At 40.8% G+C, this 27,733-nt stretch overlaps 1 protein-coding gene across 1 annotated transcript in view; it reads left to right on the top strand.

Moving 5' to 3' along the window:
- LOC127578535 (cadherin-related family member 3-like) overlaps positions 1-25,872 on the top strand; it is a 52,133-nt gene extending 26,261 nt beyond the window's left edge. Inside the window, exons 7-14 of the mRNA XM_052030674.1 lie at positions 2,889-3,078; positions 10,095-10,260; positions 13,613-13,715; positions 15,024-15,122; positions 19,906-20,144; positions 22,698-22,869; positions 25,525-25,772; positions 25,867-25,872. Of these exons, the coding sequence (XP_051886634.1) occupies positions 2,889-3,078; positions 10,095-10,260; positions 13,613-13,715; positions 15,024-15,122; positions 19,906-20,144; positions 22,698-22,869; positions 25,525-25,772; positions 25,867-25,872 (1,223 nt within the window). The remainder of the gene's footprint in view (positions 1-2,888; positions 3,079-10,094; positions 10,261-13,612; positions 13,716-15,023; positions 15,123-19,905; positions 20,145-22,697; positions 22,870-25,524; positions 25,773-25,866) is intronic.
- Positions 25,873-27,733: the final 1,861 nt, after the last annotated feature.

Here is a 27,733-nt window from a genome sequence, read left to right as displayed (position 1 = left end):
TACTTTGTGAAAATCTTCCATTGCTGTGAGACTCTCAAGAAACTGGTCCCTGTCTGCTTTTGCCAATTCACTTTGCAACCGAGTAAAATAGACTTTATCCCAATTTAGAATCTTTACTCCTCTTTTATCTTAGTTCTTTTCCTTAACTATGCCAGATCTTACTGAATTATGATCACAGGAATAAAGATTCTTGCTGCGATTAAATAGGACCTTGATGACCTAAAGTTATGAGTGCAGTTTTGATCTCCTTACCCAAGTATATACTTGCCATAGACAGAGAGCAATGAAGATTCACTGGATTGGTTTCTGATACAACAAGGTTGCTGTACCAGGAAATATTGGGTAGATTAGGACTGTGTTCTCCAGAGTTCAGAAGATTGTGTGGTGATCTCACTGAAACTTACAAAATCCTGATTCAGGGACATTCTCCCTGGTTGAGGAGTCTAGAACCAGGAGTCACAGTCTGGGAAGAGAGGTTGTCCAATCAAGAAAAGCTAGACAGTTCAGGTCTGTATTCCTTGGAATCTAGAAGAATGAGGGGTGACCTTATTCAAGCATATAAGCTGGTAAAGGGGCTTGACGGGATAGGTATAGAGCACAACACAAACTACTGCAGAAACTCGGGCAGCACCTGTGGAGGGAAATGAACAGTCAATATTTTGGGCTGAGACCCTTCATCAGGACTTCAGGTAGATGTTGAGATGTTTTCACAAGTGGGAGAGTCTCGAAGAAGAGGGTTTTACTGCAAACCAAAAAAGACTGGTCATTTAAACTTGAGGCAACCAGAAATTTCTTCTCTCAAGGGTCATGAATCTCTGGAATTCTCTGCCTTGGGGGTGGTGGAGGCCAGATCATGGGATATATTTAAGGTGGAGATAGATAAATATTTGAAAGATTGAGGAATTTAGAGTGACAGGGAACTGGCACAGTAGAGGAGTTGAGGCTTGGGGCAGATCAGCCATGATGATGTTGAATGATGGGGCAAGGTAAAGGTTAGGGTTCAGGTGAGGGGTCGGGTGACCTACCCCTGCTCCTATTTTCTTGTGTTCTTGTTTCAGGGTCAGGGGTAGGTTGTTTGGCAACAGACGAGGAGAAAATTCTTCCTGTAGAGGGTTGTGAATCTTTGGAATGCTCAACCCCGGGGGGCCAATGATAGCTCAGTCATTCAATACAGACATTGGTAGATTTCTGGATATTAGGGATATCAAGGGATGTAGGAATAGTGCAGGAAAGTGGGACTAAGGTAGACGATTAGCCAAGACGATGCTGAATGGTGAGCAGGGTGCTCATTGCTGCTCCTAATTCTTGTCGCTGCCACCTGTGCTGCTGTTTTATTCCCCTTTCTATATTGTTTGAAAATCCTGTAACTAGGAACATTAAGCTGCCAATCCCACCCCTAAAGACAAGGACCTTCTGCTAAAATAGATCCAGAACCTAGCATTTAAAAAGTTGACAACCCTACAATGTTGACACCATGCTTAGAAACCAGGAGGAAATCTTGCATTCCCAGATAACAAACAGTTTACGTTTTTAGAGACATCCTCAGGTCGATTTTGTCCATAAGTTGGAAACCGCACAAAAATCATTCCATATGGGAACTACAGCTCCACAGTATTGTAATGAACTGCATCAAAGATATAAAAGACTGATAAGAAAGAACAATTACAAAAAGGGGAGTGAGAGCGAGTGAGAGAGAAACGTATGTTTGTATATTGGACTTCTGAACTTAATATTATGGCGGCTCACTCGAATGTATGGGTGTCCATAAATCGGGCACTGACAACCCCAGGACGATTTGTAGCATTCAATAGCTGAATAAATATCCAGCATCCATTAACTTATCCTTTCATTTTCACACCTAAGGTACCACACACAAAGGTGAGACCGATTTATCACTTTTACCAAGACGCATGCAAAATAAAGCAATCAACGCGTGTAGATTTTAACTACACTTTACCATGCAAGTTTTGTGTGACTCAGAAATAGCTGTTGTCAATTTCTAAAGCACAACAAAGGAGTATTAGAAAACTTAAATAGTTCTTTACTCATTTTAGGTTACTAAATGACAGAACTGCTTTTAAAGAGGTCACATCATTCCAAAAGCAAGACAAATGATCAGCACAAAAAAAAATGTATCATGGCTGTAGCACAAAGAACATGCAGCAAAGAACCAGGCCATTTCTTTATTTAACTGTGCTGGTGTTTATATTCCACAGAATATTTCATTTGTCTCATCTCAATCTTTAAGTGCATCTTACTATTCCTTTTTCTTCCAATGGACTTATCAAGTTTCCTGTCTTTGTTTTGAAAGTACCGAAGCTGGTTGCCTCAATCAATTCCACAGTAACAACTCTAATCACTGTCTGAAAGTTTGACCTTATTTCCCTCATGGATTTATTGCCATCCCTGACCTTTCTCTCCACATTAATACTCTCCAATCCATTCACAGTTTGAAAGAACTCTATTTGTTAATATTGAAGTCTCTTCCCTAAAGAAAATAATCACAACCTGTTTAATATTAGATAGGTAGTTCTTAGTTCTGACCCCATCCTCAAACAACATGTCTTGCATTATCCCCAGTGGTCCTTTATATTCACCAGCTGAAAGATGTTTCTCTCATTCAGTTCCTCCTTCTTGAATGGATTGATACTTTGCTGGAGTGTGGTTTCATTGGGAACAAAAGCTCTTCTATAATCCATTGGCTTTTGAAATTGTGGGACTGATCCTGCAATGAGGGAAGAGGGAACACAGTAGAGATCCTTTCCTTGCCTAGTACTCTAATGGTTCCTGGTTCTTACTAATATTTGCAATGGTCCATTCCCCAAAATAGTTAGAATTTATAAAGAAAAATATTATTTTAAGTGTGGTATGGTGCTTTTCTATTGCAGTTACGGGGGAGCTGATTGTATCTGCAATAATTGACCGAGATAATGGACCTTTCAGAGATGTTCCAATGCAAGAGTTTGAAGTCGCTGCTAAAGACAGTCCTTCTCAAGGGCATACAGCCTCAATGACCATTATAGTCAACATAAGAGACGTCAATGATAACCAACCCTTCTGTTTCCCACATACACACAGGTACCTTGTGAACTCATTCCTTTGTCACTGCAAACATCGGTAAAGCTAGAAGTGTTCCATGAGATAAAAGTCGATTCCATTACATGATGGGAGTGGCCATTTATTGGGGAGATTTGTTCTGTATGCTGTGTGTGGAAAACAAGGATAAGTTTCAGCTGAAGTATTTTTTAACTATGGGCCCGTATTTTTTCAGTTAAACTGTTGAAAGGGATGAGAATATGGAGGAAGCTGTAACAGAACAGTGCTGGAAGCCTGTAATTGCTTATCAGGCATATGAGGATAGGTGAGCTGGGGCTTTTCTCTTTGGAGAGAAGGAGGATGAGAGGTGACTTGATCGAGGTGTACAAGATGATAAGAGGCATAGATCGAGTGGACAGTCAGAGACTTCTTCCCAGGGCAAAAATGGCTAACATGAGGAGCATAATTTTAAGGTGATTGGAGGAAGGGGGATGTCAGGGGTACGTTTTTTACACAGAGAGTGGTGGGTGCATGGAACGCACTGCCAGCAGAGGTGGTGGAGGCACATACATTAGGGACCTTTAAGATACTCTTAGATAGGCACATGAATGATAGAAAAATGGAAGGTTATGTGGGAGTGAAGGGTTAGATAGATCTTAGAGCAGGATAAGATATCGGCACAACATTGTGGGCTGAAGGGCCTGTACTGTGCTGTAATGTTCTATGTTCTATGTGTGGCACACACAAAAATATTGAAGAATGCCCAGACTTATTGGACTTGAATGGCTTCAAAGTACGCTTCCCAAATAACATCCAAATTGAGCTGATATCAGACCATGAAGCCCCTTGGACAAGTCATCTTGATTACTGGGCACTTAGGCTTGTTCTGCCATCTTCACCTAATAACAGGTAGTACTCATTTACTGTATACCTGCTGTGTGCTAAACTCATGGAGGTCACAGAATTGATTTAAATTAACTCCACGTTATGCCATCTGAGCACTAGTCACTCAGCACACTGGCTGATAGCCTATTCATCCATGTTGGATCATCAAATTTTGGGTGAGGAATCATGTCTTATTACAGATTGGGTGCAGTTTCAGTTTTTGAATGGCTGTCAATAGCATTCATAGGCATCCAAGACAATCCAATGGTCCTGTCAAGGGGTAGTTGGTAATAGAACTGAGTTACAGGAGGATGTGTTCACAACCTCAGGAGTCAAATAATAGTTACAACATGCAAAAACAAGTACAACCCAAGATAATTGTGAAAAGTGATTTCTAATATCAATCAGGAGAGAAACATTTACAGAACATTTTAGTCACCAGAAGCCAGAACTTGATTCTTATTTGAAGATGTGCAGTTGTTCCAATGATAATTGCTTTGCACATTTCCCATTATTTATTTCTAGATTACAGGGGAAGCTATCTGTCAAGCCTCAGAACCAGCAGTGGCATGACACTAAATTGAGTGGGAAAGCAAATTGTGCAGAGGATGCAGAGAGTCTGCAGAGAGATATAGATAGGTTAAGTGAGTGGGCAAGGGTCTGGCAGATGGAGTACAATGTTGGTAAATGCAAGGTCAGGCAAGGAAAAATAAAAGATCAGATTATTATTTAAATGGTGAAAGATTGCAGAATGCTGTTGTGCAGAGGGACTTGGGAGTGCTTGTGCATAAATTGCAAAAGGTTGGTTTGCAGGTGGAACAGGTTATCAAGAAGACAAATGAAATGTTGGGCTTCATTGGATGCAGCTCCATGATGCAGCTTTACAAAACTCTGGTTAGACCACACTTGGAGTACTGTGTCCAGTTCTGGTCGCCTCATTATAGGAAGGATGTGGAAGCGTTGGAAAGGGTGCAGAGGAGATTTACCAGGATGCTGCCTGGTTTGGAGGGTATGGATTATGAGGAGAGACTAAGGGAGCTAGGGCTTTACTCATTGGAGAGAAGGAGGATGAGGGGAGACATGATAGAGGTATACAAAATATTAAGAGGAATAGATAGAGTAGACAGCCAGCACCTCTTTCCCAGGGCACCAATGTTCAATACAAGAGGGCATGGCTTTAAAGTAATGGGTGGGAAGTTCAAGGGAGATGTCAGAGGAAGGTTTTTCACCCAGAGTGGTTGGTGCATGGAATGCGCTGCCTGGGGTGGTGGTGGAGGCTGATACGTTGGTCAAGTTCAAGAGATTGTTAGATAAGCATATGGAGGAATTTAAAATAGGGGGATATGTGGGAGGAAAGGGTTAGATAGTCTTAGGCGAGGTTTAAAGGTCGGCACAACATGGTGGGCCGAAGGACCTGTATTGTGCTGTATTGTCCTATGGTTCTCTGGTTCTATGGTTCATTGCCAGAGGGATTGAATTTAAGAGCAGGGAGGTTATGCTACAACTGTACAGGGTACTGGTGAGGCCACACCTGGAGTACTGCGTGCAGTTCTGGTCTCCTTACTTGAGGGATGAATACTGGCTTTGGAGGCGGTGCAGAGGAGGTTCACCAGGTTGATTGTAGAGTTGAGGGGTTAGCCTATGAGGAGCGATTGAGTCACCTGGGATTATACTCGCTGGAATTCAGAAGATTGAGAGGGGGTCTTATAGAAACATATAAAATTATGAAAGGAATAGATAAGATAGAGGCAGGAAGATTGTTTCCACTGGTAGGTGAGACTAGAATGATGGGACTAGAATGGAAATATGAGAGTAGAACTAGGGAACATAGCCTCAAGATTTGGGGGAATAGATTTAGGACAGAGATAAGTAGAAACTGCTTTTCCCAGAGAGTAGTGAATCTGTGGAATTCTCTGCCCAGGGAAGCAGTAGAGGCTACCTCATGAAATATATTTAAGACACAGTTAGATAGATTTTTGCATAGTAAGGGAATTAAGGGTTATGGGGAAAAGGCAGGTAGGTGGATCTGAGTCCATGGCCAGATCAGCCATGAACTTATTGAATGGCAGAGCAGGCTCGATGGGCCAGATGGCCTACTCCTGCTCCTATTTCTTATGTTCTTATGTATAAGGCTCTTTAGCCCCTCCTATGGGATAGAGTTTCTACTGACATATCACTGGTGTACAATCATGTACGTTAGTGCCACTAACCTAATAATGTTTGGGATTGAGACAGCATCTGTGGAAAGAAGCAGAATCAGTTTATTATTGCCATCTTACATGACGTAAAATTTGTCGTTTTGAGGCAGCAGTACAGTGCAAAGACATAAAATTACTTCCAATTACAAAATAAATAAATAGTGCAAAAAAAAGGAACAATGCGGTAGTGTTCATGGACCGTCCAGAAATCTGATGGTGGAGGGGAAGAAGCTGTTCCTGAATCATTGACTGTGAGTCTTCAGGCTCCTGCACCTCCTCCCCGATGGTAGTAATGAGAAGAGGGCACGTCCTGGATGGTGAGGGTCCTTAGTGATGGATGCCGCCTTCTTGAGGCGCCGCCTCTTGGATATGTCCTCGATGGTGGGGATGGTTGTGCCCGTGATGGAGCTATGGAGCTGGCTGAGTCCACAACTCTCTGCAGCCTCTTGTGATCCTGCGCGTTGGAGCCTCCATACCAGGTGGTGATGCAACCAGTCAGAATGCTCTCCACTGTACCTCTGTAGAAATTCTCAAGAGTCTTTGGTGACATACCAAATCTCCTCAAACGCTTAATGAAGTAGAGCTGCTGGTGTGCCTTCTTTGTGATCGTATCAATGTGTTTCCCACTCTTCAGCATGTTGAGGGCAAAGGCTGCTGTGTTATGGAGAGGTCATTGAAACCGTGTTTTATGGTTTCCAACTCTGACACAGTGAAGGCTGGGGCCAAGTAAGTTCCACTGCCCCTATAGTGAATTTCTATTGGAAATTATCCAGAATTTGGAATTTAAGTGAAAGAATGGTAGCTGGGGTGGGGTGAGGTGCTCTGTCCCAGAGTACCATGGAGTATCCATCCTCTACTTGATGGTCCATTCCTAGATCGAAAATGCAAAGTTAAGGTGTGATTGTGTGCAGCTTACATAGAATGAAATAACTTGATGAAAGACTGATACACTGCCAGAAAACTGCATTTGGAGGACAAATATTTTGAGTCAGTACATTTTATTCAGAAGTTGGGGCTTCAACCATGCTTCCATCTCTTGTTTCTCCTCAGTTGTGGTCAGTATTCACCTGGTGCTCCTCCTTGAAGCTCATCTTTGATGCTTCTACAGAGGTTGTAGGTGTTGTACTGAGAGATGACAGTTGTTGTTAGAATTCAATTCAAGTCAGGCTGTGACCTCCAGCTCTGCCGTCACATTAAGAAAGAAAAATATTCTAGGAAGTTGCTACTGTTGTCTTTTTTTATCTGCAGGCCTAACCTGCATGTTTCCAATTGTAAAGAGGTAGAATGAAAACAAAAAGAAAAGGACTGAACTTGTGTGAAATTGGGAGACCTTCCCATTACAATCATTATTATCCACAGATCCAAAATGTTTGAGGTATACAGGGCTCTCTTGTTCCACACATGATGACATCTGTTATGTGCAGGACTGTTGTACAAATTCACACACAAACATATATATCTATATATGCGAAAACACACATACATGCCAAAAAGAAAATAAAAGCCAGAAAGATAAACATGTTAATCGGCATCATTTGAGAATTCAGGTGCCTATCCCTCATCAGAAATGGGTAAAGTGCTTACCAGAAAAGTAATAATCAGTCATTTGATTTACAAATGCTGACAGATCTATTTCGCATTTCCAATGCTTTCTGTTTTTTTAATTTAAATATCCATCACTTGTGGGATCTCTTTACCTTGGATTTAAAAGGGACGGTTAGGGTTGCAATGGAAATCTGAGCAGGTGTGTGGTACTCAGTTTCCCCAACCCAACGGCCTCTTTCAAGAATCCGATAAACACTTAACAGGCTGCCTGTTTGCTTTTTGTTTCAAGTTTGCAAAATTCAATGGGCAATGGTGCACAAGCAATTGTATGGCAGAAATAGTCCTTGCCAAAGCAAGCATGCTCGTGCATTTACAAAGTCAGTGAACAGTTGTTGAATGAAAGGGTATAATTGCTTCGTGGTGCTGCGCTAGAACCGTCATGAGGTAAAAAAGTGAAGTTGGCATGCTGTGTGACTTTGGGGGGTGGGGTCGGGAGGGGAAACTTGAGTGACAAGATCTTTTCATTTATTTGCTCAAGGAAGCACTTAACCGAGTAATTATTAAGATACCTGCACATTTCCTCCTTAAGTGTACACATTTGGGCACATTTGGAGACTCTGTTTGCTCTTGTCCAAATGGTATCAGTTCTCTGCAGCAGATCACTTGCAGTGAGTTTCCAAGGCTGCATAGTCAAAACAAAATCAAGTTCTGCTTTGAGACAATCATTCATCCATCTGCAATAGCAGGAGGACTTAAAAGGATTTCAAGATGTCTTTTACACATAAAGGCTTGAGCCACCTCATTCCGTTAGTCCTTAATATACTCATGAATGTTGACTTCTGACCTCAGTTTCCAGTGGGAGATCCACTAGGAAGAGCTCGGGAAACACACGAACACAGAGCAGCAGTCAAAACAACACTTCAAAGGCACATAATTGGCTGATTCAAAAAAGGCAGTCACGTTGTCAACTCTCCTGGGATCATAACTGCAGCACCATAAAAAATTCTGGAGCTACAGATAGATACCTTCATGTGAAATACCTACTACAGCAGCATATAACCATCCTACGTTAACACAAACTGTCAAACTAAATGCCAAAAGTGCAATTTCTCACAATTGTTCACATCCCCTGAAAACAGAGCATTGGCATAAATTGGTGTTTTTCTGGTTGGCAAGATATAATGAGTGGTGTGTCACAGGGATCAATGCCAGGGACTCAATTTTTTACAATTTCTATAAACAACTTGGATCTAGGCATCGAAAGTTGCTGATGAACTTTCTGATGATACTAAGATAGGTAAGAAAGTAAATTGTGGAGAGCAAATTTGAAGGGATACGGGTAGGTGAGTGGGCAAAAATCTGGCATATAGGGAAAAGGTTGATTTTGACAGGAAAAAATGAATAAGAAGGACATTACCTAAATGGTGGGAGATTACAGAGCTCTGAGGTGCAGAAGGATTTGGGTGTCCTGATGCATGATTCACAAAAGGGGAGCATGCAAGTAAAGCAAGTAATTGGGAAAGCTAACAGAATGTTTTCCTTTAATGCCAGAGAAATTGAAGTACAAAAGTAGGGAAGTTATGCCTCATTTACATAGGATATTGGGGAGACCACATATGGATTACTGTATACTGGATTGGTCTTATTCATTAGAAATAGTTCACAAGAGGTTTACTACATTAAAACATGAAATGAGTGGGTTACCTTACGAGAAAGATTGAACGGGCGAGCCTTGTATCTGCTGGAATTTAACAGTGACAGAGATGACTCATGTTATATCCTGAGGGGTGTTGACAGGGTGGATGTGGGGAAGATGTTTTCCTCTTGTTCACTGTTCACAATTTAAGGAGTTGCCCAATTAAGGCAGAGATGCGGAGAATGTTTCTTTCCCTCAGAGGGTCATGAGGTTTTGGAACTCTCTTCCTGAAGGGCAGTGGAAGCAGAGTCTTTGAAAATTTTTTAGGGTGGATGTAGATTGATTCTTGTATGTCAAGGGAATAAAAGGTTACTGGGGCTAAGCTGGAATGTGGATTTGAATTTACAATCAGATCAGCCATGATCTTACTAAACGGCAGAGAAAACTCAAGGGGCTGAGTGGCCTATTCCTGCTCATAATCTGTATGTTTGTAGTTCTATCCCTGAGAGGGCTTTCACCCGAGTTTCCAATCCATTGTTTTGAATTAACTAACACTTGTGAACCTGAAATTCAATATACTACGGGAAATGTTATGGTCCTTGTACACCACTGTACTTTCTGCCCATGTTCCCTTATGTCTGTCTACATGATATTTTTAATGACATCTACTATTCATTTGATGTTATTTCAAAGTTAGCTATACCCAAGCTGCATGTCAGTGATAGAAAGTTATACGGATCATAAAATTAAGAGTTCTGAAAAAGAAACAACTGCTCACTTTGGACCTTGTTCAGTATTCAGGTACCAGAAACAACTAAAAAGGGTACAACAATTGTTACTATATCCTGCAAAGATAATGACGTGGATCTTGCAAACAGCCAGTTTACTACTTCGTTTCAGCCTGGTCTCAGGACTGGTGGAAAATTTGCTTTGAATGGGAAGAATAGTACTACTATTGTGGTAAGAGAGTTTCTCTTTTCAGCATGTATTCTGGAACCAGATCAGTTGCTCTCTCCAGAGACAATTGCCTTTAGAGGAAAAAATGAACCTTTGCAACAGGGGAAAAAAATCTTTGATTTTTTTAAAAACAACCTTACAGCTTGTCTGAAGTTTTACAGACTAAAGGCACCTAGTGTGGTGCTGAGGTGGTCCACAGGAAAGATCTGTGTTGATAAGTTTCAATCGAGAGAGAAGAAGCACTGTACTACACTTAGTGAAGAGTCATCAGGCTAATTTCTGGGATGAGTGGATTGTCCTATCAAGAGAGACCAAACAAGTTGGTTCTGTATTGATTAGAGCTTAGAATGAGCAGTGATCAGATTGAAAACATATCAGATCCTGAAGGGGCGTGCCAATGTATACAGTGAGATATTTTCCAGTGGTGGAGAGCCTAGAATGGCGGGGCATGGCTTCAAATGTAAGGAGCCTTCCATTTAAAACCAAGGTGTGTAGAGATTTCTTCTTGCGGAGGGTAGTGCCCCACAGTGTAATAGTGGCTAGATCATTAGAAGTATTTAGATTGGAGGTGGATATATTCTTGAAAGATCAGGGAATTACATGTATGCACAAGTACAATGAAAATCTATGTGCCTGTGATGCTGCTGCAAGTATGTTTTTCATTTCACCTTTGCATGCATGAACTTGTGCATTGACTTTGACTTTGATTTTGAGGGCTCTGGGAATCTGGCACAGAAGAGTTGTTGAGGTCTTGGTTCGACCTGACATAATTATATTGAATGGCGAGACAGACCTGAGGAGACAGGTGGCCTACTTCTGCTCCTATTTTGTGGTGTTCTTGTGTGCATTTGGTATCATTGTCTGGGGAAAAGTGGGGTGAAACCAACTCATACTCCTACCAATGATCTGCTTCAGCAAGGAATATTAATGGATCCTCTGTGGACATAGGGATAGAACATGACTTTGTCCAATAGCATTCACGTAGCTAAAGATGGCACAATGGTGCAGCTGCTGCCTCATTACTTCAGCAACCTGGGTTTGATCCTGACCTCCCGTGCTGCCTGTGTGGAGTTTGCACGTTCTCCTTGTGACCATGTGGGTTTCCTCCGGGTGCTCTGGTTTCATCCCAAAAACATGTAGGTTAGTAGTTTAGTTGACCACTGTAAATTGCCCCTAGTGTATAGGCGAGTGGTAGAATCTGGGGGTGAGTTGATGGGAATATAGGGAGAATAAAATGGGTCAGGATAGGACTAATATCAGTGCTTGATGGTTTGCATAGACTTGGTGGGTTGAAGGGCCAGTTTCTATCCTCTGTGACTCTATGATGGTGATCTTTATTTCCATCACACTATACAGCTAGCACAAAGTCAAGATCTAAGGTGAGATAAAGATCCAATTGAGCTTGGATGTTATGGCAATCAACTTTGATGACTGTACTATAGCAAAGAGAATTAGAGAAGGGAAAACCCCGATAAGCAAATATTTGTTGCCAATTTTTCCTTTCACATGCAAAATACTTTAAACTTTCTGAATTTATTCATCTGACAAAGTTTCTGTGCTGTATCTCTCTATGACTCTACTAAAATAATGAATTTTGCATTTTGTTAAGCTCAGTCTGTATTATTTGGATTCACTCTGTAATATTTAAGCCAGTTTAGGACACCCCTAATGTCCTCATTTCTAGGAACTTTCCTTGGTTAAATCGGCAGGTGGAACCAAACAATGCATATTAAGTGTCAACATCCCAAACAAATATAAATAAGAAACTGCAATTATCCCTTGATCACTCCAATTAAAACAGCTGCCCCACATAAACATTATGTTTCTTTCCTACCTTTCACACAGTTATCCAAAAACATATATGGCCTTGAACCCTAATAACATGGAGCTTTGTTAATAATCTGTTTGTGGAATTGATTGAATGTATTGAAGTTGTAACACACAACACTGTAGTGTTTACTCCAGTTGCTACTTCTTCCTAGAAACCAGGAGGTCCAGTCACAGAGGAGATTTTCTGGCAAAAGCAATGTTGAAATTGAACTAACAGGTTGTTGCTGTTCAATTGTTCCTAAGGTTTATTCCTGATAAATTAATCTCATTGTTTGAAGAATGATTAGTTGGTTTGTGGACTCCCCTCTTTATTTTGTCTCACATTGGACTGTTTCCAATTTACTGGTACTGCCTTAAATATCCATTGATTTCCTTGTATGGTTGTCAGTGCCACGCAAGGCTCCACAGTCTCTTCCAGTGTCTGAAATAAATATCCTCTAGGCTGGGGATTTATTCTGAGTGCTAAATTATGCCTTGACCATCTTCGTGCATGATATATTGTTCACAACTTGCTTTTCATTATTTTAATAGAGTCATACAGAGATACAGCACGGAAACAGGCCCCTCAACCCACTGAATCCATGCTAGTCATCAACCACCCATTTACACTCAATCTACCTTAATCCCATTTTTATTCTCCCCACATTCTTATCAACTCCCCACCTGAATCTGCCACTCACCTACACACACGGGACAATTCACAGCAGCCAATTAACCTCCCAACCCCACACGTCTTTGGGATGTAGGAGGAAACCAGAGCACCAGGAGGAAATACACACACAGTCACAGAAAGAACAATGCAAACTCCACACCGACAGTGCCAGAGGTCAGGATTGAACCCAGGTCTTTGACGCTGTGAAGCAGTAGCTCTACCAGCTACACCACTATGCCGTTCCAAAAAAAGGTTTTAGAATAAATTTTATTTCTTTGTTTGGGGTAGGAAGACTATCGTGAGTGGAATTGGGAGGTTTCTCAGGGTGACTGATGCACTTAACCCCCTTTGGGCTCCATCCTGCCACAGTAAGGAACTGCTGTGCCACTCCTGGGAACTGAAATGAAGGCAGAGTGCTTACGGTATAGGAATTAATAAAGACAACAGTTTAACAATTTTGCCTGTTATAGTCATAGAAGTTGAATGGCAATAGAGTTGTTGATTATTCACAACAATCTCTAGAAGAGGATGATATGAGACAAAGAAAATGCCAGTGAGAGAGGGCTCTACAGTTTGGAGTCCAGAGTTACTTTACACAAGTCACATCTGAAATTGCTCACATCTGATAAATATTATTTTCTGAAATAAATCTATAAAATTTGGTGTTTGAATAAATCATCATTAACTGCTTCCACTGTCTCCCTCAGGATCCCTACTCAGTGAAATATTAATGAGGATATTAAGTCCATCAGGCACCCATTTTGTATTTATCTATCCACATGAAATTTAAGCACAATTGCTCAGGCACTTTTATTTAATTGTTAAAATATTTCAGGGCTCTCCATTCCACTCAACTGCAATCTGTTTTGGTAGGTTACTGGTGATCTGGACTTTGAAGCTGTTACTAATCTTGAAGATGGCAATGTCTACATGATGACAGTAGTTGTCACAGACATTTCACCACCCCATTTCCAAGGTAAGTGATCAACAAGAGATCAAAGCAACAAATTCTATTTAGTGTTTAAAAGGATATTTTCTTTCTGTGAAATCATTAAATACTGGCATATAAAATCCAATCAGGCTATTTACTTGAATTTCAAGTATTTTCTACACATTTTCAACCTTCTCTGTGATAGTTTAGATTTTTTCATGGAATTTTTTTATATTTGGAGAGATTAGAGACATTGGAATCATTCTCTTTCGACGAGAAAAGAAGAAGATTTCATACATGCTCAAATTATGAGGGGTTTTAATATAAATAGGGAGAAACAGTTTCTACAGAAATAAGGTAAATAACCCAAGGACACTATGTGAAGATCATTGGCAAAACAGCCAGAGGGATGATTGGGAGAATTATTCGATAGTGACTTAGTGTGATCAGAAATGCACTGTTTGGAAGGGTGTTCAAAAAATATTGCTGTCTATTAAAGCTATAGAATAGAGCTAAAAATCAAATACTCTGAAAGTCATATATGTTATTGTTTTGAATAATATTTAATAAATCATTATTTTCTTTACTTACAGTGACCTTTAGACACTGTACTCAGTTGCTCATGTTATTGATTCATTCATCAGAGAATATAATCTTATATTTGTCAAACAAAGTCAAATTGTAGAATTTACCAATTCCTAGCCAAGCTTTTTTATTTTTTTCAAATTTGATTTCTCAAGTTTATTTGTCTTGGAAGCAAACATTACATCAATATTAAATTAATTAAGACTAAAGCATTTTTAAATTCATCTGATTTACTGAAACAAATAGCATGGAGTTTCTGATCAATTTGCTGTGTATTTTCACACCATTTTAACTCTATAACAGTAGCACCTGGCATGAACAAATGGAGAACTTTCAGCACAAGTTGTATTTAGCACATCCTGAATCTCTATAGGCTTTTGCGCTCATTTTAAAAACACTGTGGCAGAAGCAGGATACACTCAAAAAATCGCCCGCTGCCCTCTTATTACGACTGAAAGTTTCTGCTAATTATGGCCATTACAAGTCTTCAAAATTAAATTGAATCTTTTACTGAATGAAAAAAAAGTTAGCTGATTAATTGAATACTGTACCCAAATGTTGCTAAAATGGGGAACACTATTCCAAAATGGGAAAGACTTTGAGTATAACTACTGCTGGAATCGATGAGAGTGCACAAAGTAGGGGGTCTAAGTTCAAGCAGCGTCTTCAGATCATGCACTGACATGTTTGCAGGCTAAATGCTAAATGTTACAAAAGAAACTACTAACTCAATGGACATGTTCTAAATGTTCGACTTTTCTCACCTAGATACAGCGACTGTGTACATCACGGTCACAGCAGTAAATGAGTTTCAACCATCCTTCAGTCAGACATCTTATACCTTCAACGTATCTGAATTCAGTGCAAGTAAGTAAATGCCTGGAGAAACCAAACTTTAAAAAAATAAAATGGTTCAATTCTTCCTTTTCGGCTCAAGGTTCAGGCGAGGACATGAATAGCCTGAAGATGAAAATTAGCATAAAAAAGTAGAAAATAGGCACTAACTAAATGAGGTCCTGAGGAAGGAGCACAGAATAACACTTCCTGCTTTAGGTCCCTCATTATCTTACTAATATTAAGAATTTTTATTCTTGTGCTATGAATGTCATGGATGACATTTATTATCCCTAACTTAATGTACTGAGTTGCCTCCTTGTCTGCAAGAGTTTGTGTTCCAGGATTTTGATGCACCTATGACAAAGGATTGGCGATCTAAGCCCAGGTCAGGATAGTGATACTAGTCCAGGTCTAAGAGAAGGTGTGTTTGTTGCCTTTGCTCTTCTAGGTGATGCAGATTGTGGTTTCTGGGATGGTGCTGGCAAAATAGCTGTGGTGAGTCACTCTACGGCACCTTGTTGATGATACACTCGGCAGCTCCACTGCATCAGGAAGGAAGTGAATGTTTGGCATGTAGATGGGGGTACCAGGCATTGTCCTGGTGATGCTCACCTCTCAGGTACAGTTTGTGTGCTGTATTTAAAAGGCATCAGAACACAATGAACAAGGAAATGCCAACCTGCACATTTCATTAAACTGCTAGATGTATCTGACCATTCCCGATCCTTTGCTTCTAACTTCCAAGTTATTTACTGTCTTAAAAGTACTGATCCAACACCACACAAGCTTTGAAATTATTTAGCTTGCAATTACCAAATTCACATCAAAGGATAGTGATTTTAATAAGCAATGCTCTCACAACTTATCACAAAATTATCCTTAATGTTCAGAAGCATTCAAAATATTGAAAATGATATATTTTTCAAAAAATTAAATATTAAAATCTTCAAAACCATTTAAAATAATTGAAAAATTAATGCAAGCTTAAATAATTAAAAATAACACACAAGTTTCCTCTTAAACGAATAAGCTCACAGTCAAACCTGGCCCACAGAACCTCATCTGAGCTGGCACTCCAGTGTAAAAACTTTGATTTCCAGCAAGTACATATTCCACAGCTGAACTCTGTGCAGAGTCCAACAGCAAAGAATAGTGAAAGAACCACCATCAGGAATCTGTCTGTAAGTTTGGGACGTAAGTGTTTTGAAAATGCATTGCATGGTAGCCTAAATTTGGTGGCATTCATGTAATTGACCATGGCATTGCCAGTAAAATCTAGCCAGGCTAATGTAGTCTTCAGAGACAAAATGCAATTTGTAATTTGGTTGTCATATTTAACCTCCTCTTAATCTGTTGCTCTCCTTCAACCACAATTATTTGTCCGTACTTTTAATGGGGGAATAGGGGTCTAAAGCTTCAAATCTGTTTTGAGTGCTATGCCACTGAATTTCCAAGTTCTTCTGTATAAATTGTAGAAACATAGTTGTCCCCAGAAATCAAGCATGAAATTCCTCATGTGTAGGATGTACACTGATGACATTTGTTGTGCAAAGCTCGATTGGAATACTAGCAGCTGAAATTGGATCATTCCAGGCAACAGCAATAAATACATGCCATGGATCTCACTTTGCTGTGCATTCCAGATTTAAGGGAGTGGTTGGGAAGGAGTTGAGTGACACTCACACACACTCAAGGGAAAAGGACTTTTACTCCTTCATGACCAAAGAATCGCCTGCAATACTTCTCTTCCCAATCTTGTACCTTTACCCCAAAGGCCCGTAAAGATCGATTCTTGGCCTCCTCCTATTTGGCACTGTGTTCAGTTTTATTTGTTAATGTTCCTGTGAAGTTCCCTTGGGACATGCTACTGCATTAATTATGCTACAAAAATATAAACTACTATTGTTGCTAGGACTGCCCTTCAATGATGAAAGACCCAGAATAGAATTAATAATTGGGAAAATATTCTCCATTGGATTAACATGTCTTCTTCATTGCAAAGTTGCATTTTCTACAGGCATCATTAATAATTCCCAGAAACATTCAGGCATTTGAAAGCGGACAATGACATATGTATTATTATGTATTATTGAATAAGACTTCAAGGTAGCTGAGAACAAAAAAACTAACACCAAGACCAAGGTGGAAGATACATTGTAATAATTGACCAAAATCTTGGATCAAGACATGGATTTCAAAGATCAAATAAAAAGGGAGGTTCAGGGATATAATTCCAGAATTCAGATCCTAATAACAGAAGCCACAGTGATGGAAGTTGATTGGGACGAGGGGAAGAGGGATGGGAATAGGGCAGGGGGATGGAAATGATGCAGAGGTGAAAATGAAGAAGAATCTCCAATGAGGGAAGTGCAGATTTCTTGAAGGATTGCAGGCTGGAGGAGGTAAATTGGTTTATTATTGTCACATGTACCGAGGTACAGTGAAAAACTTGTCTTTCATGCCATCCATACAGATCAATTCATTACAACTGTGAATTGAGGTAGTACAAGGTAAAAGCAATAACAGAATGCAGAATAAATTGTTACAGTTACAGAGAAACTGCAGGGCAGGTAGACAATAAGGTGCAGGGCCATATTGAGGTAGATTGTGAGGTCAAGAGTCCATCTTATCATACTAGGGGACCATTCAATAGTCTTATAATAGTGGGATAGAAGCTGTCCTTGAGCCTGGTGGTACGTGCTTTCAGGTTTTTGTAGAGAGACTGTCAGGGGTGGGTGGGTCTTTGATTCTGTTGGCTGCTTTACCGAGGCAGTGAGAAGTATAGACAGAGTCCATAGAGTGGAGTCTGGTTTCTGTGATGTATTGATCTGTGTCCACAACTCTCTGCAGTTTCTTGCGGTCCTGGGCACAGCAGTTGCCGTACCAAGCCATGATACATCCAGATAGGATGCCTTCTATGGTGCATCCATAAAAATCGATGAGGGTCAAAGGGGACATGCCAAATTTCTTTAGACTCCTGAGGAAGTAGAGGCGCTGGTGAGCTTTCGTGGCCGTGGCGTCTATGTGGTTGGACCAGGATAGGCTGCTGATGATGTTCACCCCTAGGAACTTGAAGCTCTCAACCCTCTCAACCTCAGCACTATTGAGTAAACAGGAGCATGTGCACTGCCCCCCCTCCTGAAATCAATGACCATCTATTTTTTTTTGCTGTCATTGAGGGAAAGGTAGCTGTCATGACAACATGTCACTAAGTTCTCTATCTCCTTCCTGTACTCTGACATTGTTATTTGACATATGGCCCACTACGGTGATACCATCTACAAATTTGCAGATGGAGTTAGACAGAATCTGGCCACACAGTATGTGTACAGGGAGTAGGGGGATGAGGACACAGCCTTGAGTAGGGGGCTGAGGATGCAGCCCTGTGAGGCACCAGTGTTGAGAGTAATTGTCCCAGAGGCGTTGCTACCTACAGTTACTGATGGCGGTCTGTTGGTCAGGAAGTCAAGAATCCAGTTGCAGAGGGAGGTGTTGAGTCCCAGGACTAGGAGTTTGGAGATGAGTTTGATTGGAATTATAGTATTGAAGGCAGAGCTGTAGTCAATAAACAATAGTATAACGTAGGTGTCTTTACTGTCCAGATGCTCCAGAGATGAGTGTAGGGCCAGGGAGATGGCATCCGCTGTAGACTTGTTTCGGCGGTAGGAGAATTGCAGTGGGTCAAGGTTGTCTGGAAGGCTGGAGGTAATGTGTGCCATGACCAGCCTCTCCAAGCACTTCATGATGGTGGATGTCAGAGCCACCATGCAGTAGTCATTAAGGAACGTTACCTTGTTTTTCTTAGGTGCTGGGATGATAGTGGTCTTCTTAAAGCAAGTGGGGACCTCAGATTGAAGGAGGGAGAGGATAAAAATGTCTGCAAATACCCCTGCCAGCTGATCTGGACAGGATCTAAGGACACAACCAGGGACACCTTCTGGGCCAGATGTTTTCTGTGGGTTCACTCTCCAGAAGACTGATCTTGCATCTGTAACAGTGACTGTGGGTTCAGGTGCATTGGAGTCTGTCGGGGCAGGTGGTGACATTCCAATCCCCTTCTGTTCAAAACGTGCATTGAATGCGTTAAGCTCATTGGGAAGGGATGAGCTGTTGTTGGCGATGCTGCCCGACTTTGTTTTGTAGCCCCTTATAGCGTGCAAGCCCTGCCACAACTGACGGCTGGTCTGGGACTCAATTTTGGACGTATTTTCTCTTGGCACCTCTGATAGTTTTACAGAGGTCGTATCTTGATTTCTTGTAGAGGTCAGGGTCACCTGATTTGAATGCTGCAGTCCTGAATTTAGGGAGTGGATCTTCCAGTTCATCCATGGTTTCCTGTTTGGGAATGCCTGGATTGTCCTCTTTGGTCCTAAACACACTTGCTGATAAAATCCATGATGGTGGTGACATACTCATCTAGGCTGGCTGCTGAGTCTTTGAACATGAACCAGTCCGACGCAAAAGCAGTCGCATTGAAGCTCATCTATTTCTTCAGACCAGCACTGTACATAGCACTGCATCCTCATTTTGCTTCTGCTTGTGCACAGGGAGAACAAGCACAGCCTGGTGATCTGATTTACCAAAGTGAGGGTGGAGGGGTGGCTCGGAAGGCATCTTTGATGGTTGTGTAGCAATGGTCAAGGGTGTTTGGACCCTTGTGGGATAGGAGATGTGCTGGTAGTACTTTGGTAACACACTCCTGAAGTTTGCCTTATGAAAGGTAGGCAAATTAAAAGTGAACTTTTAAGAACAGCCTGCCGCACAATAGTGATATTGTACAGTGTTATCTCATAACTGACTTTTCCCTTTCCAGCAGGAACAAAGATTGGACAAGTGTCTGCAGACGACAAAGATCTTCCAGGCCAGGAACTCATTTACTCACTTGTAGCAGGGGGAAACACACTGGGCTACAATCAGTTGTTTTGGATCAATCCAACATCAGGGGAAATACATCTTGTGGCCCAACCCGATTATGAGGCAACTGCCCAGTACTTGCTTACAGTGCAGGCTGTTGATTTAGATTCTGATGATACAAAAGCTGCTACAACAACTGTAAGTTCTTTCTAATGCTAGAGGTTAGTTCATCCACATGTTGGAATAAATATTAAATGGATATTGTACTCAATCACTTTTACTTAACTAGAACATTAACAAGACTTAACGTTCAGAATACATGATCTTTTTTCAGTTTCTGTACCCAGGAGACTTTTGGGTTCTAATATTGAATGGCTGAATAACTTACTTGTTGACATTGACATGGCAGAAGTAATAATTAAAGAAGTTAAATTTAATGCAACAGGGGAATTTGCTTGGCATATTGACAACAGACATTCCTGACTCTCTGCTAGCCTGCACGATAAAACACTCGATGAAGCTGAAAGGGAACAAGACCAAAGTAGGGTTGTTAATGAAAATATCTCCCACAAACTCAACTAATCTAGAAAGGAATGACATTGACAGGTCATTTTTCACCTCTCCCTAATCTTGCAGCCCTTGTTTATTTAGTATAATTTTCCGCTTTTCCCTCACTAAAGTGTTTTGCTCATTCTGTTTTGTGGGAGAAAATTGGTTGCTGCATTTCTTTACCATAATGCTGCATTTAAAATCCATTTTGTAGGCTTTCAAGCACTTTGGAGCATCCTGACATTATTCAAGGGGATACATGAATGTAATTTCCTTCATTTTTGCAAAATTGCCTGAATAATGTTAAATAAATACCTGAAAAATCCCATGCAGTAGGTTCACTCTTCATTACTACATGACTTATCGAGCTGTACAGCTGTATCAAAAATCACAACACACTATGGAAGGACTCTCCATTTCATTGATTTTTCCAGTTCAATGCATCAGCATACCACCCCCTTCTCAAGGACAACAAATGTCAGACCTGACAATGATGCTAATATTCTGTCACTGAACTTTAGAAAATCTAAGCCGAGTTAAAGCATCAAGTAACACCCTGTTGTCATAAATCTTAACATTTTTGTGAGAAACCTTCTGTCCAACATACAAGCTAACTGAATGTATAAGAGGATAAAACTAACCCATAATGTAAAGAATTACCAGCATCTCACTGGATTATCAACAGGAATGAATTCAGGTTTGATCCTTGTGTTAAGTTTTTTGACCTTTGCCAGGACATTTGCGTGACAGCTACATTAACTTCATTTCCTTGGGTCCAACAGGTGATTAAAGTAAATTCAGTAAGAATTTCCACTTCCTGAATGCAGAGATTTCTTACCGGAGTGGATGAATTCAAGATTGGCTATGATGATCACTCAGAAAATAGATATTCACAGTTTAACTTGCAAGTTAAACAGCCACATAAATGGGTTACTGGAAGATACTAGAGAAATTAGTATTATGAAGCCAAGGATATTTGGGAACCACTACATTTAGCCAACCATGAGATCTGTCAGGGCACAGGATAAAGCCACAATAGTGATGTGTATCCATATCCAAATTGTGAGCAATATTCTACATGCATGCTGTGATGAACTCACAGATTTGTGCAATACCAAGGAGGTGGGGATTAACACCCGAAGCTGATATAAACCACTACCCATAATAGTTGCTGATCTTTGCATTCTCTCTGCTGAGATTAGAAAGATTACAGCCAAGAGTTGATAAGGTAGAAATCCAGCTGCACAAAAATTGGCCACTAAGTGTACTCACCCCCACACATGCAGTGTTTCATTCTATTGACGCACTATCAATTCTATGTAGTTTTAAGTACTCTTAAAAATGTCTGAACTCAAATATGACCTAATATATTTAAGCATAAATTATGGTTTAATTATATTCATTGAGACAACTAAAATGTATTTACAAGGGAAATGCATGAGCTATTAAAAATGGATAGACTGGTTACAATGGGGATTTCTCCTCTGGTTAAAGTGTTTAGAAGGAGGGGGCCACAGCTTCAAGCTATGGGTAAGACACTTGGGTGTGAGTTGATAATAAATGTCTTCATGCAGAGAATGGTGAACCGAGGGAATTCTCTGCCACAGGAGGCAGTGGAGACCAAGTCACTGAATACATTTGAGGAGATAGGTCAATTTTTAGGCACAAAAGGCCTTAAGGTGTATAGAGAGAAAATAGGTATATGGCACTGATATAGAGGATCAGGCATGATTGTATAGAATGGTGAAGCAGGCTTGAAGGGCTGAATGGCCTACTCCTGCTCCGATTTTCCATATTACAATGTTTTTCATACTGACCAAGTCCTTGAAAAAAGATCTTTCTAATCTCAGCAGAGAGAATGCAAAGATCAGCAACTATTATGGGTAGTGGTTTATATCAGCTTCGGGTGTTAATCCCCACCTCCTTGGTATTGCACAAATCTGTGAGTTCATCACAGCATGCATGTAGAATATTGCTCACAATTTGGATATGGATACACATCACTATTGTGGCTTTATCCTGTGCCCTGACAGATCTCATGGTTGGCTAAATGTAGTGGTTCCCAAATATCCTTGGCTTCATAATACTAATTTCTCTAGTATCTTCCAGTGACCTGGATATGGTTAATCCAGATATGGATTAAATTGATAATCAAGGTAATCCAGGAAGCTTTCTCATTAATCAGAGATTTTTGTGTTCTAGGTCACAGTGAATATTCTTCCAACCAATGATGAACCACCTGACTGTCAGCCAAAATTTTATTCTCTGGCGATTCTCGATGACACAGCTGTGGGAACAAATGTTCAAGGCTTCCAATTATCCTGTACAGACCGGGACTCTCCCCCTCACTCTTTCCGTTACTTCATAACTTCAGGTACATCAGTGGAGACACTCCTGTTTTGTTGCCTTAATTTAGACATCTATTGCGTAGCGGTTAGCGTAATGCTATTACAACACAAGTGACCCAGGTTCAATTCCGGCCGCTGTCTGTAAGGAGTTTGTACGTTCTCCCCGTCTCTGCAGTGGGTTTCCTCCGGGTGCTCCAGTTTTCTCCCACATTTCAAAGATGTACAGGTTAGGAAGTTGTGGGCATGCTATGTTGGCGCCGGAAGCGTGGCGACACTTGTGGGCTGCCCCCAGAACACTCTACGCAAAAGGTGCATTTCACTGTGTGTTTCGATGTTCATGTGATTGATAAACTTATCTTCAACATGTTGCTTTCCTACCAGATTGTTTCTTCTTTCACCTGTCCGTCCTCTGTAGCATTGGCCAGAACCTTAAAGTCAATATCAAGCTGGCATCAGTAAAAAGTGCACTCCCACCTTCTGCGATTCTCTCTGCGTGAACTTAGTTGAAAAGTTGGGAGGTTCTTCTGCAGTGAGGCCATGTGTTTCAATTCTTTCCTGTGGATGTAGGTAGCACGAGGTAGTTGAGACCAGCTCCACAAAACCAGAGAGAACATTTACAAAGGCCAGGAGCACCCAAACCTTTGTGCTGGTGGGAGCAGCCATTTTCAGGGCAGGGCAGAAGATTGTCCACTGACATTATTATCTCCACATCTGCACATGTGACACACTGGTGGACAGAGGCTGCTTCACGTGCAGAGATGTTAAAAGTACACATTTTAATATGTATAATTGTACCTCACAAAGGTGGCACAGAGGAGCAATGAACCAGGCCGCAATCAAATGGGTGACGTGTTAGTTTAAGGGCCTGACCCATCCTTGCTTATTGCCGGGGGGTCTGTGGCATTCAACTTCTAGATAAGTGCTGTATTCACTTTTCTATTGCTAAAATCATATCCCCACTTGCTACCTCAGTGCCCAGTTCCCTATAACCATCCGGCTGACACCATACCCAAGCGTCTGCTCTGTTGTGGAGGGAATAGTCCCTTTGGAATCCTGATAGGGTCAGGGAGGGAAAGGCGAGTCTGATAATGGCATCACATTGGAAGTGTTGGAAGTCTTGGAGAATGACAGAGAGGAAGACGTCTCCTCTGATCACTTCTCACATGCACCGGTGAACTTCTGGTGTCTTCTGCTGCTCCCTGGTCTCAACCAGCTCATTTTCAGCATGGATGTTCCTTTGCCCCACTCCTGGACAGTCTAAGGGCCTTTTGCTACCAGTCCGATTTCACCACCTGACTGAATAACCTTCTTGTCCTCCAATCAAAGACCTAGCTATGGAAACCCATGTGGATTATGCCCGGCCCTTTGTCAGACACATGCAATAGTCCTGGTTTCAGCCCTCCCCAAGCTTCCTCATCTCTCTTTTCACTGCGTTGATGACCCATTGCTGCTGCTCCCTGCTCTCATACACAACTCAAAACTTTTACTACCTTTGCTGTTAATTTCCACCCTGCTCCCACATTTGCATTGTCGATCGCTGACTCTTCACCCCCCTATTTTCATTTCAGGGGATAAACTAATGAGCAGAATCTCGTGCAAACCACTACATTCCTACAGCTTCTTCAATGTACTCCCTTCCACTTTGCTTCCAGCATTGATCCAATTCCATCCCTTCCCTCCTCTCACTCTTGATTTACTTCTATTTCTTTCAATTTGTTGTACTGCACTCAATGCTCTTGATGTAGTCATTGGTGAGACTAAACGAACATTGTTTCTCCAGTGTGGAACACCACCTTTCAGTCCACAAGGGTGACCCTGAACTTCTCCCCACTAAAACTCTGACACTACACCACTCCACTGAAGCTCAGTCTCGAGGAACAGCAGCTCGGACAGATCAAACCAGAAGACTAAGCACCGAGTTCAGCAGTTCATTCTAGTTTTGTATCTCCAGCATTCAGTTTTTCATTTTTCTTTACCTCTTCCAGTATCTCGGATTTACTTGCCAGCTCCCGCTTGCACGTCCTCTAGTCTCATCTTCACCATCTACTTTCTGCAGACGCCACTGCAACTCCTGTCCTCGCTCTCTCCGGGTCCCTGCCCTTTCACAGTCTGTCCCTTTCATATTTCGCTGCCTTTCCCCTCTTTCTCTGTAACTTTAGAACTTATTTCCGACTCTCTCTGATGAAAGGTCATCGCTCTGAAAAACTATGCTGTTTCTCTCCCACAGATGCTGTTTGACCTGCTGACTATTTGCAGCATTTTCGGTTTTTATTTAAGCTAAATGATCAACTCATTGTTTAGAATAGCACAATTGATAACGCTTTATTTTGGACCCGTGACCGCTATTGTTCGGATTTCAAAAACATTGACCAAATGCAGATATATCAGTACACTATGACTAAATTAAGAGCTCTGAATCCTATTGCAACCTTAGTTTGATCATGGCAACAATTTCTTGATAGCATGGTGTATGTAATGTTTTTCTGACCCTTGACCCTTTAAATGGTGTCAGAAGTACAAATAAAATAAAATCTTGTAATATGGGAAGTCTATCAAAATATTTCTAAATATACAACTTAAAATAATGGGTTAAATTACCTTCAGGAATACCAACCCTTAAAGCAATATCATAACTATTATTTGCCTGCAAATTGTATTAACAAGGTTACTTTTTGTACCAGGTAATATCAACAACCACTTTAGACTCTCTCCAAGTGCTGGATCCAACATCACCAAGCTGGTACTTGCCGTTCCTTTTAATTACATGCAAGGTGTTGATAAAGTCACTGATTATAATCTCATTGTTCAAATAACTGATGACAACCTTTTGGCTGGAAACACAGAGAGAAAACTTGTGCAAACAGGGAGAGTAATGATCAATATCAGAATTATTATCCCTACACCCAGTTCTCAGAAAACAACCACAACCGTAAGTAGATCTGGATATCTGGTGATGAGTAACCTTTTGAGTGACATCAATACAAAGCAGAACAAAAGCTTTGATATAGTTTTGTTTCCTTTAGTTGTGAATCTCATTCTGAATTCAAATCCAAGTTCCTTGCTTTAACTAAGAGAAAGAACTGAGTTCAAGATAAGCAAGTTACAACATAATAACAAGCATAGTCCCAGTTTAATGTTTCATTGAAGGATAGCAAAATTAATTACATTTTTATTACACCATATGTCTACTTTAATTACTGTTGAAGTTGAACCTTAAATCATAATGGTCTCTTCCATTGGAGTTGTGAATCCAACCAGTTGAAGAAAAGATCTACGTAGTTTACAAATGTTGTATTTACAAATTAAACATACAATGTAGAATCTTATATTTTACTACTGGAAATTAAATGTAATAGCCAACTGACCCTAACATCCTTAAAGTATCTGAAAGCTGAAACCTTCAACGTAATAGTCATGTTCACATTTTTTATTGATATAATCAGATGCTGACAACCAAATTATAACATTTTCCCTCTATTAAGCAACAATTTAGGAAATTTAAATGCTATCCGGTGATCAAAAACTACAATCTCATGTTGAACTTGAAAGATCCAAAAGAGAATGAGCAAGATATCTATTTCTGGTCATTGGCACTTTCTCAGTATTTGTTTCTCTTCCATTTATATTTTACAGCCAAATATAACCTATATCAGACTATCTCAAAACACCTATGAAGCAGAAGCTTGGTACATACCATTTGTTATCACCTTGGGCTGTGTGTTGCTGCTTGGACTGCTGGGATATTTGGCATATCTTTTGGCTAAGTATATCCGTTCCATACCAAAGTCATCAAAGCTCAAGAAAAAGCCATTGTTAGTTGTGTTTATAATTCAATTCAACCCTGTCAAGTACCTATCATGTGTTATTTCAGTGATTAGTTTAAAACATTGTGTGAATGCCATTTATTTACACTTCTGTGGGTTTAATTTCCTCTGGGAGTATACTGGTTAAACAATTATGTCAGATTCTTCTGTATTCTACAATTGGTAGCCAATGAAAAGCACGTGAAGGAACAGCTTAGACTATAGTATTGCACTCCGCCCTTCCAATGCAACTTCCACAAGGAGGAGCACTGATTCATTAGCAAAGGGAGGTCAGCTGGTGGCAAACAGGAGGAGGTTTCCTTATTCATATTCGGCCTTCTGCTCTGAGATTTCATGCGATTTGGAGTGAATATTGTACCTATGGTACATCTTTGTCCCATCACATCTGGCAAGTCTGGTTGCAATGGAGGAGTCTGCTACATTGTCTCTAAATTTTGATTCTGTGACCATGACCGTGTCACAAGATTAACACAAGACAAGGGAGCAGAAGTAGGCCATTCGGCCCATCAAGTCTGCTCCATGAGCTAAGAAAAAGAGAAAAGAAAGGGAAAAAGAAAAAGAAAAAAGAAATGAGAAATGGAAAAAAAACAACTATTCCTTTCTAGCCCCAATTTCCAGCCTTATCCCCATGTCCCTTGATACCTTGAATAATTAGATACCTATCTATCTCCTCCTTAAATGCCTCCAATGATCTGGCCTCCACTGCTGTACGTGGCAAAGAATTCCATAATTTCACTACCCTCTGGCTTAAGAAATTTCTCCTCATCTCTGTTTTAAACATATACCCTCCAATTCTAAGATTGTGCCCTCTGGTCCTGGACTCGCCCACCAAGGGAAACAGCTTAGCCACATCTACTCTGTCCAGTCCTTTCAACATTTGAAATGTTTCTATCAGGTCCCCTCTCATTCTTCTGTACTCCAGTGAGTACAGTCCAAGAGCCGACAAACGCTCATCATATGTAAGCCCTTTCATTCCGGGAATCATCCTCGTAAATCTCCTCTGAACCCTCTCCAACATCAGTACATCCTTCCTAAGATATGGGGCCCAAAACTGCACACAGTATTC

This window comes from Pristis pectinata, chromosome 15, assembly GCF_009764475.1.
Source record: "Pristis pectinata isolate sPriPec2 chromosome 15, sPriPec2.1.pri, whole genome shotgun sequence".
Lineage (NCBI taxonomy): Eukaryota > Metazoa > Chordata > Chondrichthyes > Rhinopristiformes > Pristidae > Pristis > Pristis pectinata.
This window is presented reverse-complemented; position numbering and strand designations above follow the sequence as displayed.